Source organism: Oncorhynchus tshawytscha, linkage group LG22 (assembly GCF_018296145.1).
Source record: "Oncorhynchus tshawytscha isolate Ot180627B linkage group LG22, Otsh_v2.0, whole genome shotgun sequence".
In the NCBI taxonomy this organism is placed as follows: domain Eukaryota; kingdom Metazoa; phylum Chordata; class Actinopteri; order Salmoniformes; family Salmonidae; genus Oncorhynchus; species Oncorhynchus tshawytscha.
Genome location: NC_056450.1, coordinates 30585169 through 30598978, shown reverse-complemented (window position 1 = coordinate 30598978; position 13810 = coordinate 30585169). Strand labels below are relative to the sequence as shown.

Sequence of the window (13810 nt, the reverse complement as noted above, 5' to 3'; positions counted from 1 at the left end):
CTCTCCTGCAGGTTCACAGTAAAGATAAGAAGTATGTGTGTATCTCTCCTGCAGGTCCACAGTAAAGATAAGAAGTATGTGTGTATCTCTCCTGCAGGTCCACAGTAAAGATAAGAAGTATGTGTGTATCTCTCCTGCAGGTCCACAGTAAAGATAAGAAGTATGTGTGTATCTCTCCTGCAGGTCCACAGTAAAGATAAGAAGTATGTGTGTATCTCTCCTGCAGGTCCACAGTAAAGATAAGAAGTATGTGTGTAAGGTCTGCAGCCGGGTCTTCATGTCGGCAGCCAGCGTTGGAATCAAACATGGCTCCCGTCGCCATGGTGTCTGTGTTGACTGTTCTGGACGGGGCATGGACCACAACCGGGAAGCAGGCGGAGGCATGTCGCCCGAAGATGAGCTGTATCCCAGCGACCACCGTTTCCACAACGATCAGGTGGAGTGCGAAGGCGACGGAGAGGGGGAGGAAGAGATGATGACGGAAGGGGATGGAGAGATGATGGGAGAGGGGGATGAGGAGGGAGGAAAGTGGAAGGATGACTCAGGGATGATGACGGAGGGAGACGGAGCCATGGATAATGACAAGGAGGAGAGCAACTCCTCTGCACCAGAGGGGGAGCAGCACAATGGGAGCGAGAAGGATTTCAGCTGGATCTCTTAGGATCATTTAGAATCTATCGTGGATCTTAGGCAGACACAGCTCTCTTTACCCATGTGTACATGGGCCTTCCTCTGAGTGGGATATGTGGGCGTTACGCGACAATGATCTAAACCCTTGACAGATGCCATACACACACGCACCACACATACACACACAAGCTGAGCCCTGTGCTGATGATAGGACTGCCATGGCGGAAAGAGAACGATTGAGAGAAAAAAAGAATGTTTTGTTCGTTTGTTTGTTTCTGATGAGGACCATATCAGAGTCTGTCCATTGGTTTAGATGTTCACCTCCATCACACTGGGACCAATGAGGACTCATTCAACATCTTAGCTGATTTTGAACCATGACTGTTTATGGTCACAGTTGCCATGGATACAATAGATCTTTAACAGTTTGGGAAAACACCAAGGTGGTGTCTTGTTGCCATGCAGTCCTATTTGGGGACAGTCTCTACTTCTTTGGGGACAGTCACTACACCTGGGGACAGTCTCTATATCTGGGGACAGTCTCTACATCTGGGGACAGTCTCTACTCATTATGGGGACAGTGTCTACACCTGGGGACAGTCTCTACTCATTATGGGGACAGTCTATTAATTTTGGGCACAGTCTGTATTTATTTGGGGACAGACTCTAGACATTTTGCGGACAGTCTATTTAGTCGGGGGACAGTCTTTATTTATTTGGGGGACATTCTCTAATCATTTTTGGGACAGTCTCTATTCATTAGGGAACAGTCTCTAATCATTTTTGGGACAGTCTCTATTCATTTGGGGACAGTCTTTATTCATTTTGGGGACAGTATTCATTCATTTGGGGGACAGTCCCAATTAATTTAGGGGATAGTCTTTATTCATTTGGGGGACAGTCTCTATTCATTTAGGGGACCATCTCTATTCATTTGGGAACAGTCTCTATTCATTTGAGGACAGTTTCTATTCATTTGGGGACAGTCTTTATTAATTTGGGGGACAGTATTCATTCTTTTGGGGGACAGTATTCATTTGAGGACAGTCTATTAATTTGTGGGAAAGTCTCTATTTATTTGGGGGAGAGTCTCTATTCATTTGGGGACAGTCTCTATTCATTTGGGGACAGTTTCTATTAATTTGAGGACGGTCTCGATTCATGTTTGAGACAGTCTTTTATCTATTGTAAAGTTGCATCTGTCAGGCAGCGGTTGGCCCATTGTCTCCTGCAGAGTGAAACTGCCACAGACTTGCACTTTAACGTCGACTAGACTCCTGTAAATGCTCTCAACCCGTGGTTTACATTTTCAATCTGATTTTACCTACACAACTCGGTGACCGCACCTACCTTTAAGGATATATACTGTATGTCCTCATGACTGTTATGATATATAAATATATGGGTATTATAATACTTGTGCAAAGTTTGCTGATTATAATAGCCTATGCCCAGTGGAGGCTGGTGGGAGGAGCTATAGGAGGACAGGCTCATTGTAGTGGCTGGAATTATATAACTGGAACGGAGTCCAACGTGGTTTCAATATGTTTGATATCGTTCTATTGATTCCATTCCAGCCATTACAATGAGCCCGTCCTCCTATAGCTCCTCCCACCAGCCTTCACTGCCTTTCAATTGGTTCTTTCGCCACTTAAGTTTACCATGTGTTTCTGTTGAGCTGTGATGAGAATGACGAAAGGTTGAGCATATCTACATACAAACAAGCCACAACAATTAGTGTATTCAGCAAGAGAGGGAGTTGGAGAGAGAAGGAGAGAGAGACGTTTGAGAGAAACAGAGAAGAAGAGCGTGAGAGTGAACACTATGCAGGGACATGTAAGATGTAAGTGTTCTTAATTCTCTACTTTCAGAGAGAGGACACAGATCGACAGGTAACCTAGCAGTTAAGAGCATTGGGCACGTAACCAAAAGGTTGCTGGTTTGAATCCCTCCTGAGCCGACTAGGTGAAAAATCTGTTGATGTTCCCTTGAGCAAGGCACTTAACCCTAATTGCTCCTGTAAGTCTCTCTGGATAAGAGTGTCTGCATAATGACATAAATGTAAATCTTTACTTCAGATATTTCCTCTCAGAATGAGCGAGAGAGATATATTACATACACAATGATGATGGGTGAAAACTCATGCCAACACAAGCACACTATGGACCTATTCTACATGGTCATTCCATCTCTTTTTTCTTACCTTGAATCTCAAGTTGTATCTATGGACAGCGGTTGTGTTTAGAAGCAGACTTTCTTCAAAACCTTTGTTGTTTTATTCTAAGTTTTATATTTCACTATAAATACAGAATATGCACACTTTTACATCTTAGTGAACCTTAATGAATGGTTCATCTTTCTTTTTGGTGATAATGTTCATTTCAGTTTGTAAAATAAGTCAGGCTTCGGCTTAAGATTCCACCCAGAGAGTGGCCTGTTCTGGTGAGTGCTTTTATGACGCTTTGTTTCGTTTCAAAAAGTTATTTATTAACAGACATTTGTGGGATTATTGTACTACTGTATAAAGACATTCTCTCAGCTCCGTCTAACGCCTTCTGTAGTCACAGTGTGTGTGTGTGTGTGTGTGTGTGTGTGTGTGTGTGTGTGTGTGTGTGTGTGTGGATGTGTGTGTGTATGTGTGTGTGTGTTCGTGTGTGTGTGTGTGTGGATGTGTGTGTTCGTGTGTGTGTGTGTGTGTGGATGTGTGTGTGTGCAAGCATGTGAGATGTATATTGATTTTCTTAAGATGTTAAAACATGTTTATTATGATGATCAGAACTATGAAATTATGTTATTATTATGATGATCACAACTATGATATGACGTTATTATTATGATGATCACAACTATGATATGATGTTATTATTATGATGATCACAACTATGATATGATGTTATTATTATGATGATAACAACTATGATATGACGTTATTATTATGATGATCACAACTATGATATGATGTTATTATTATGATGATCACAACTATGATATGATGTTATTATTATGATGATCACAACTATGATATGATGTTATTATTATGATGATAACAACTATGATATGACGTTATTATTATGATGATCACAACTATGATATGATATTATTATGATGATCACAACTATGATATGATGTTATTATTATGATGATCACAACTATGATATGATGTTATTATTATGATGATAACAACTATGATATGACGTTATTATTATGATGATCACAACTATGATATGATATTATTATGATGATCACAGCTATGATATGAGGTTATTATTATGATGATCACAACTATGATATGACGTTATTATTATCGTTATTAAGTTCTGGATGCTAAGCTTTTATTGTGCGTTTCTTTTTTCTATTTGATATCTTGTATTAGAAGAAAAGCTTGTGGACAGCAAGCTATAAGGTGTTTCTTAACAGTTCTATCATGCCATCTCTGCTTTTCTGTTGTATTAGTTTTTACAGAGAAAGAAGAACAAATCAGAGGCGCTAATTTATTCTTAGGGCTCTGTTCAATCAGATCCGCTTTAGCTGGCATCCTCATAGCGGTTGTTTTGTTGGTATCAGAGGTGGAACGGCTCTAGAGTTGTCAAATCTACAAGCAGCTCGCGGCATTATACCTGAAGTGACATTGCTATTGGCTGCACGGAGTCGCATTAAGAGAAATATCATGCAGCCCTGTTTACAAGTTTGAACACTGGAATGTGAGATGTAATCTACACCTTGATTTAGCTGACAGAAATCCTCATTATTTTGTTTAATGATTTTCATTTTGAGTGTCATTATTTCTATACTACACCTTCGTTCTGAACTTCAAATGCGAGTGGGACAGGTGTGGATTCATGAGAAGCATCAAAGGGCAGCTGCTCACCGATTTGACAGCTCCAACGCAGTTACACCTCCAAAACATCAGCTATGCGGGTGTTGGCTATCACCTGTTACTGCTTGATTTGACTGAATCTAGGCCCTAGATATGGATTGGACATATGTATGGTATGGCACAAGCGTCTATATTACTAACATACACAAATTAATTAACATCATACCAAAAATAATCTAATGCGTTGTATCAAGTGCTTTTGTTTCAACGGTGCGTGTGCAGATGTAGGTGCACATGTTTCAAATTATTGTGGTCTAATAATTGTGTTGTAGTTTGGATGTTGTTGTTGTTTGAAATCATGTATTCTTTTGAAACAGTTTTCAAAGTGCACATGTTGTGTGTATATATACGGTATCATTGTATATGAAGGGCCTTGTGACTCGCTAGGCTAGACCTGCTGAAGATCGCATCTTTAACCCTCTTTTCTTTATTGTCCTTGTTGCCCTGGTTTCCAAAGTTGTGTTCTACTGTTTATCCTAAATATAAGCCCAATTCCAAATCTACCCCTGGCCCGGACCCTTGTGCACTTTTTGTAGGTCTGAAATTATTAGGTAGGGGTAAATAATATAAGGCAAATGTCAACCTGGCCTAACAGAGGGCAAGATTCTTACAGACCCACAAGACATGTTTTGGGGTAGGGTGCCTAAATGGCAAGTTGGCATTTATTGTCATTAATCTTGCCTTGGAGGCAGCTCTGCAGAGTGGTCACTAGCTGGCACAGCCACAAAGTCAGAAAATCTGAATTTAAACCTAACATTAACCCTAATCTTAACCACACTGCTAACCATAATGCCTAACCCTAACTTTAAAATAAGACCAAAAAGCTAGTTTTTGTTTTAATGAATTTTTACGATACGAACGTCTGCCTCCAGGGCAAGATTCATTACAATAAACATCAACCTGCACCTGAATGCTATGAGGGAAAGGGACAAAGTGGGCCACAGGGCTGCCTCTTGGAATTATAGTTGTGTAGCCACAGTTGGTTGCAAACATTACCATCTGCCACACTGCCATCCCCATCAGTCCCAGTGCTAAACACTGTATCTACGGAACAACCCTCGGGTGTGTGTTTCATTTCACTGATTCCTGATGCCTTCTCCATGTGTGGTGGCAAGCTTTATTTAAGTTGTATTATTTATTGTCTGTTAGCAGTTTCTAATCTCTTGAAGGTTTCAGAAAGAAAATGAATGATGTTGTGTGGATATTTTGAATGTTAACGGCTGAATATGTAGGGATTGTCAAGAGCTGCCGTGTATTTGGAAGGAATAGCAGGGCTATTTCTCTGACATCCATCCAGTGCTTTTCCACTCCAGACTCCTGTGACCACTGAGATGTTTTTACCCACTTCCTTATCATCACCTGTCTGCCTGCCGGCATGTCTTCTTATTCCTTGTCTTGGTGTTGTAATTCAGGAAACATTTGCCATCCAATCCCCTCAACAATGTGCCTCGATACATTTTAGATGTGGGTGTGTTTCAAGAGATAGGGAGATACAGAAATCTGATGGATAGAGATTTTTAAAATATATTTTATCTAAATCACAGGTGCAAAAAGTTGAGAAAATACTGTTTTTCTGAGAGACAAATCAGCGATTTGTTTTTGAGGACCTATGTTACTGTGTTACAGTATACAGTAGATTCTGTTCCTGACTGTGTTTATTAACCCGTTGTGCCCTGATTCCATGGTCTCAACTGCAAGCCTTTGTCCATTTGTCATACCAAAGCTCTGTCTCTGGCGTCTGCACAAAACTGGTTCATTTCACATGCAAAACGGTTTGCTTTTCAGCAGATAAATATTTGTATTCTGCTCTTAGATGCGTACAAAATTGCAATCCTTATTTAGCCTGTATAGCTTGATTCACATGTGCAAATCACAAAGCCATAGATATGGTTATATCTAGATTTTACTATATTTCAAAATTCTTGCATTTTATTTTAGATTCTGTTCTTTACTAAGAGTGATGTGTGTATACCTTCATATATATATATACATTTATATTGTTATTATATGTATTATTTATTTTCTCTCACATTTGGCAAGGTGTCTTTCGTTTGTAAAGTGAGACACTTGAAACTTGACAGTTGTTTGTTGGGAATATTGTTCAATATGATACTGACTTTATATTGATTATCATAAACCTGTGTTTGTAACAAAGATGTGTTGAATAATCAAACCCCTTGATCTGTTTGGGAGGATTAAAGTGAGCAGGTCGTCTGTATATGATAGTACTGATCACTTGAGCGTTTTTATAGCCAAACATGAACTTCCCTACCGTCCTGTTGTGAGGGCTAGCCTAAAGGGCTAACCCAGGCCTCTTTCTAACTTCATGTTTAGTGGAATTAGCTTGACTATTATTTGCAAAACCAATCAGTCTCAATAAATTTTGAAATTGCTGCTGAATTTTTTTTAATGTGTGCGTTGTAAATGTTGGGTTCTTGTCAACCTCCACTGTGTGGGTTCTACCTCAAAGCTGTAATATGCCTGTTCTCCACATGAGGGCAGTAGGCTTTACAACTATGAAGGTGTAGGGTGACCTTGGGTCAGTTTAGACATTTCCCCACTGATGGTCAAGTTTAGAATTAAGGGAAGGGAAGCTGATCATAGATCTTTACCTAGTGGAAACTTGTGACACGCACAGAGACACGCACACACCGACACACACAGAGAAGAGCGAGAAAGCATGAGAATACATATTCCAATCCATTTGCATTTATTTTCTCTCTATCACATTTACATCACATCATCATCATGACATCAAGTCACCCATCCACTCGAGCACATGTCAGACAGACATGAGCAATAAAACACTTCTGCACCAGACATAATGAGAGCACATCAATCAATCAATCAATATGAACAAGATAATAAAGCAACCAAAAGAAAGTAAGTATGTTTCCCTCCCACCAACCACAATGCTCTGACACAGCACAGCAAGAGAACAACAGTCAGACAGTTACAACAAGAAAACAGATACAAGACAACAGATTGGTGTGTTGTTTCAGAGCATGATAGAAGAAACAGCACAGAGTTGAGTGGAGCCTCCATAGTGATGACGATGTGTTACATTTGATTTGGTTGGAGATCCATTGGCTTTGCTGCTCCTGAGCTGCTGGGCTGGACTCATCAACATGGACATTCAACGAGCAAACAAAGGATAGAATGATGTAACATTAGGAAATAAAGGCTTTCTTTCTGCACATTTCAAGGGCTCGGTTAGCTTAATATACTGGGTATTGACTTTGGGGGGTGGAACTACAGTCAATACTGATAGTTTAAAAGAGAGAGACGGGGGAAACAATTTGAGAAAAATAGATTGGGAGATAGAGAGGAAGTGAGTCAGAGGGAAAGGTACAGGTACAATTTGGTGGCATGTAGCTTAGCGGTTAAGAGTGTCGGGCCAATAACCGAAAGGTTGCGAGTTTGAATCCCCGAGCCGCCTAGGTGATTTGTCTCCCACAAAAGACAATGACAACATGTATTCTAATAAATACTTATTTGGCAGGGAGACAGAAAAAGTAGGTAGCACATTTTCTGAAACGCCTGTGTACAATACATTATGACTGCATTCATAGCACAGTCGATCACTCCATAGTGTATTATAAGACTTGCCATAAGCATTCACAACAGCTCACGGTTCCTATACACTGGGTACAGATGTCATTTCATCGTCTAGTTTTGATTTACATTTGGTTGAGTTGTCAACTAATGTGAATTCAACGTGAAATCAACAAAACATTTCACCATGTTATTGGATCTAGTTTAAAAGTTGGGTGAAAAAATAACGAAATTCCCTTACATTTTACAAACCCAATCAATTTTCCACGTTGATTCAAAAGTCATCACATTTCATGTTTTTGTTGAAATGACGTGGAAACAATGTTGATTCAACCAGTTTTTGTCCAGTGGGTTCTGACCACTTACATAACACCTTTATAAACACATTAAAGTAGTGCAGTATATGGCCTGCTATAAGCATTCATAACAGTTCATGACTCCTTATAACAGCCTAAATAAAGGCCTACATACCAATAAATGCATTCATAATAGATCACACCAGGTGGCTCACAGAAAGGTCACCAAAAGGTCAAGTTAGTTCTTGTTAGAATTAAAGCGTCTCATTGCACAATGTAAGAAGGTTAATGGGCAATTCCACGGTAACAGAATTATGCTGAGACTAAGATTTTTCACTTTAAAATGTATGTCAAACAAAACCAATGATTGCAAAGTTAAACAAACCATACAACTCTATGCACAAGGACTACTTTGAACAATTTCCACTGAATATTTTACAAAAACACATTTACTTGAAGAACAGTGCAGATGCAAAATTTGGCACCAGAATGACAGTTTGTGCTGTTTGTGCCGTCATTCTGTCAGAGTACACTAACAGTAGAAACTAGCCAGCGTTACAACAAGAAACTTTTTTCTTTTTGTAGGTTTTACATTCATCTACGTTATTTCGCCACTTTTCCCCTGAACTGCAATATATGTGTATGTTATATTAACTACAGCTTCTCAAACACGCACACCAACAATCTGAGCAATTCTACCTTACAATGTTTAATTTTTGTTTAACAGACACACAACAATATATGAAAAAGGTTTCAGGGTTGTCTTTACGTTGCATATGTACAGGAAAGGCCTGAAACCACAAATCCATCTCGAATAATCGTCACTGCTTGTCCCACTCTTTCTCCACCAATCACAAAGTCCCAGTTCCCCAAACACACCCAATCAGCCCTCTCTCTACCATCCAAAACCTCAGGTCTCCTAAAAACAGCCGGAGGGATGGCAGTTATCACTCAAACCCACCTGACCCTACCCTATTCCATACCAGGTCAACTTACTGTGGGTGAGGCCTTCCTTAGATTCATCCAGTTTGTCAATGTAGGTAGTAGCAAGTGGATAAAGAGTGTTCCCCTTCATTAGCCCTGGCCAATGACCCATAAAACACTTTAGTGCAATTAAATACCAGAGGCGGGTTTTGTGGCAGGCATAGGGGTGTGAATGAGATTGAGAAGAACAGACTAGACTGGTCTGAAAAGTACTCAAACGTATGAATGGCCAATCTGCTGCCAGTAGGACCAAACACAAGATTGATGTTTCGATTGGTGGAGAAGAGTCAAGTCCGGAAAGAAAACCTATTTTCTGTACACTACCTCATCTCAATAAAGCGTGAAAGAGGCAAGCGCCTTTTAGGCAAAGGAAGAATAAACTACATTCTTGTGAAAGCAGTGTATGAGTATGCTACGTAAGGAAGGAAGAATAAACTACATTCTTGTGAAAGCAGTGTATGAGTATGCTACGTAAGGAAGGAAGAATAAACTAAATTCTTGTGAAAGCAGTGTATGAGTATGCTACGTAAGGAAGGAAGAATAAACTACATTCTTGTGAAAGCAGTGTACGAGTATGCTACGTAAGGAAGGAAGAATAAACTAAATTCTTGTGAAAGCAGTGTATGAGTATGCTACGTAAGGAAGGAAGAATAAACTAAATTCTTGTGAAAGCAGTGTATGAGTATGCTACGTAAGGAAGGAAGAATAAACTGAAACATTCTTAAACTAAATTCTTGTGAAAGCAGTGTATGAGTATGCTACGTAAGGAAGGAAGAATAAACTAAATTCTTGTGAAAGCAGTGTATGAGTATGCTACGTAAGGAAGGAAGACTAAACTAAATTCTTGTGAAAGCAGTGTACGTAAGGAAGGAAGTAAATTCTTGTGAAAGCAGTGTATGAGGAAGGAAGAATAAACTAAATTCTTGTGAAAGCAGTGTATGAGTATGCTACGTAAGGAAGGAAGAATAAACTAAATTCTTGTGAAAGCAGTGTATGAGTATGCTACGTAAGGAAGGAAGAATAAACTAAATTCTTGTGAAAGCAGTGTATGAGTATGCTACGTAAGGAAGGAAGAATAAACTAAATTCTTGTGAAAGCAGTGTATGAGTATGCTACGTAAGGAAGGAAGAATAAACTAAATTCTTGTGAAAGCAGTGTATGAAGTATGCTGAAAGCAGTGTAAGGAAGGAAGGAAGACTAAACTAAATTCTTGTGAAAGCAGTGTATGAGTATGCTACGTAAGGAAGGAAGACTAAACTAAATTCTTGTGAAAGCAGTGTATGAGTATGCTACGTAAGGAAGGAAGACTAAACTAAATTCTTGTGAAAGCAGTGTATGAGTATGCTACGTAAGGAAAGCCCATAGTGTTGAAACACCATGATTTATCTGTTCTTAAGAAGACAACAAGCAACCATTGACTAACTGAGGGCTACCTCTGGACCAGTGTTTCCCCATATATTACCAAGTTAGGGCAGACCATCTGAGATGTGACTTCAGGGGTCTTCTTGGTGCACCACCACAATAGAAAAGTCTAGGGGAAACCCTGACACACAAAGTACCGCTGTACTATGCAGTACCACAAGATTCCAGGCAATATTGTTGGCACCATTGGGCTAAGTACACCACACACACACACAGAGAGCTAAACATACCAGTTGAAAAGGTTCTTATGGGGGGACCCAAGAGGTGTAGAAGCCCCATACCTGAAACCCCATGTTGACACCAAGGCAGTGATGATCCAAAATAAAACAACCTCAAATGTAATTTCACTTCAAAATCTGTGTGTATAAAATCCATGTATAAAAGCAAGTCTTTGTGCAGTGCAAGTTAGTGCAATTTATTTAGGTACATCCTTTTCCCTCATAATGTTCTTTTCAATGGCACTTAGTGAAGTTTCTGACCATGAAATACCGGGCTACTCTCCAGTCTGACCAGTGAGCTACTTACTGTAAGAACCAGCTTCACTCAAACACTACTGGACATAATGTCTGACTGACAGAGTTACCAGCCAATGAGCAGGACCATATCTGTTGGTAATGGTTACCAAGGAAAAGACTGACAGGGCATGCTAAAATTAATCCAGGGGGTTTGATTGTTTGCTGTCCCCAAATAACAACAAATGACAGTCATCCCCAGCTGTCTTAGAATGGCCTTCTACTAATGTCACATCAATTAGAATATGTGACTGCCATCAGCTGAGAATGCAGATGTCACTATGACAACAGATTTGTCACATGACCAAAGAACGGAAAGTCATAGATTGTGGCCATTGTCATAGAATAGGTTGAAGGTAACCTAGGGAAAGAGGACAAGTAGCACCATGCATGTGTGTGTCCTGCTGTTTAAACTTGTGGCATGGCTAGTAGTCAGTATTGGGAGAGAGAGAGTTAGAGTTAGAGAGAGAGAGAGAGAGAGAGAGAGAGAGAGAGAGACAGAGAGAGAGAGAGAGAGAGAGAGAGAGAGAGAGAGAGAGAGAGAGAGAGAGAGAGAGAGAGAGACAGAGAGAGAGAGAGACAGAGAGAGAGAGAGAGAGAGAGAGAGAGAGAGGGGGGGAGAGAGAGAGAGAGAGAGAGAGGCAGCAGAAACTACATTCAAAGAGCTGGCAACAATAAAGTAAAAAAAAGTATTTGTGTAAAAATATACATCCATATAATTGTGTCTGATCAGGAATCCAGGTACAATTCATGGTGCGCAAATAATCCCTCTGAGAAAAACACTTGTATTTCATCACCCTTAGATACCAGTTAAGAGCAGTAACTGGGAGTCAGGGTTGGGCAGGACTAGGTATAGTACCCACAGACAACTACAATGACATTATATTTCATCACCCTTAGATACCAGTTAAGAGCAGTAATTGGGAGTCAGGGTTGGGCAGGACTAGGTATAGTACCCACAGACAACTACAATGACATTATATTTCATCACCCTTAGATACCAGTTAAGAGCAGTAACTGGGAGTCAGGGTTGGGCAGGACTAGGTATAGTACCCACAGACAACTACAATGACATTATATTTCATCACCCTTAGATACCAGTTAAGAGCAGTAACTGGGAGTCAGGGTTGGGCAGGACTAGGTATAGTACCCACAGACAACTACAATGACATTATATTTCTATGAATGTACACAGGAAATGGATTTTAGAACAATGAGTAGCAAGTAATGCTACAGGAGGGTTTGATGTTGTTATTGATAACTGTAATCAACAATAGAGCTGATTAATCAAAGCAAGACCAGACTGTCCAAACCCTGGTGATGGCACTTTGCAACTACTACAGTAGTTGCCTTGGGAACTAATAGCTGGAAATAAACTGTTAGATGTGAGAAATGAGAGTGAACAGTGTGGTTACAAAGTTTACATGTGGTCTGTTGAAAGATGTGTTGTTTCTGAAAGCTGCATATCTGTGTAGAGGTCTAGGAAGAGAAACTAGAAACGGTACAAGTACACTGAACACACTGAAGGTTCAAAGTGTAACATTTGGTGCCAGCAGATGGAATAAGCAACAGATGCAGGGAGCTTATGGTGTGTAGCTATGCATATTTACTTCCCAAACAAAGAGATTGGAATTGTTGAGTTGAATTCCCATAAGAGCATGTGATGTGTTATATGAATAACAAACTTGCATCTTAATAAAAGCGACATCTCAATTCTGAGTGAATTTAGAGAGATTCTGTGTCTGTTTTCCTTTGGTAGACATACTTCCCGTTTCAAAAGAGTGACCGTTGAAATCTCTTGTCAGCATCTTTCAATGGACCTCCGTTGAAACGATCCATTCAAATATACACCACAAAGTGAATCTGGTTTTAGTTCCAAAATGTCAACAGAGGTGCATTGAAAGATGCTGACAAGAGAGTGGTTTAAGGATCTTATAGACTCAAACACAGTAGCTTCCATGATACTCGGACCAGCAAAGAACATGTTGAAAGTACACAATACCAAAAAGCTTATCTGAAATCTTCAACCACTGCCCTACAGTGAAGGCATGCAAAATTAGAAAGTACAAAACCAAACTTTCATTCTGAATCACGTTTTGAATAATCACTTTTTGGATTACCTATGCTTCCAAAGCCATATACTTTTTCACAATTATTATATATTTTTTTCCTTTTTCATCCATTTGTTTTTGTGTTTCGTGTGTTTAGCTGTCTGAGGATTAAGAGAAGCAAGCAGAGAGACCCCTGCTGGTCAGGAGGAAGCAGTGCGTGCTCTAAGCAGCTTCATCAGGGAGAACACCCACATCTCCCCAGTGGAAGACTCCACCTCAGTGAAGCTCTGGCAGAGGAAGAGTCCATCCCAGTGAAGTAGTGGGGTTCAATCATTGAATCGCTGACAGGCTTTTTTCCAACGGCAGGCTGTGCACCACATGTCCCTCTTCTCCATGCCGTATACCTTCCGGCACTTTTTAGCCTCTCCGCGGGGTTTCCTTGGCAATCAAAGATATGACACACAGTTAGACTTTACACTACAC

At 40.0% G+C, this 13810-nt stretch overlaps 2 protein-coding genes across 3 annotated transcripts in view; one reads left to right on the top strand and one right to left on the bottom strand.

Moving 5' to 3' along the window:
- The window catches only part of LOC112248014 (zinc finger and BTB domain-containing protein 46), a 130329-nt gene extending 123422 nt beyond the window's left edge, over window positions 1–6907 (top strand). Inside the window, exon 6 of the mRNA XM_042304066.1 lies at window positions 227–6907. Within this exon, the coding sequence (XP_042160000.1) occupies window positions 227–661 (435 nt within the window). The 3' untranslated portion in view covers window positions 662–6907. The remainder of the gene's footprint in view (window positions 1–226) is intronic.
- A 4922-nt stretch (window positions 6908–11829) lies between these two features.
- Window positions 11830–13810, bottom strand: part of LOC112237026 (zinc finger protein 704) — a 106107-nt gene continuing 104126 nt past the window's right edge. For both annotated transcript variants that reach the window (XM_042304068.1, XM_042304069.1), the window contains one exon: window positions 11830–13765. In XM_042304068.1, coding sequence (XP_042160002.1) covers window positions 13654–13765 — 112 coding nt within the window. In that variant the 3' untranslated portion in view covers window positions 11830–13653. The remainder of the gene's footprint in view (window positions 13766–13810) is intronic.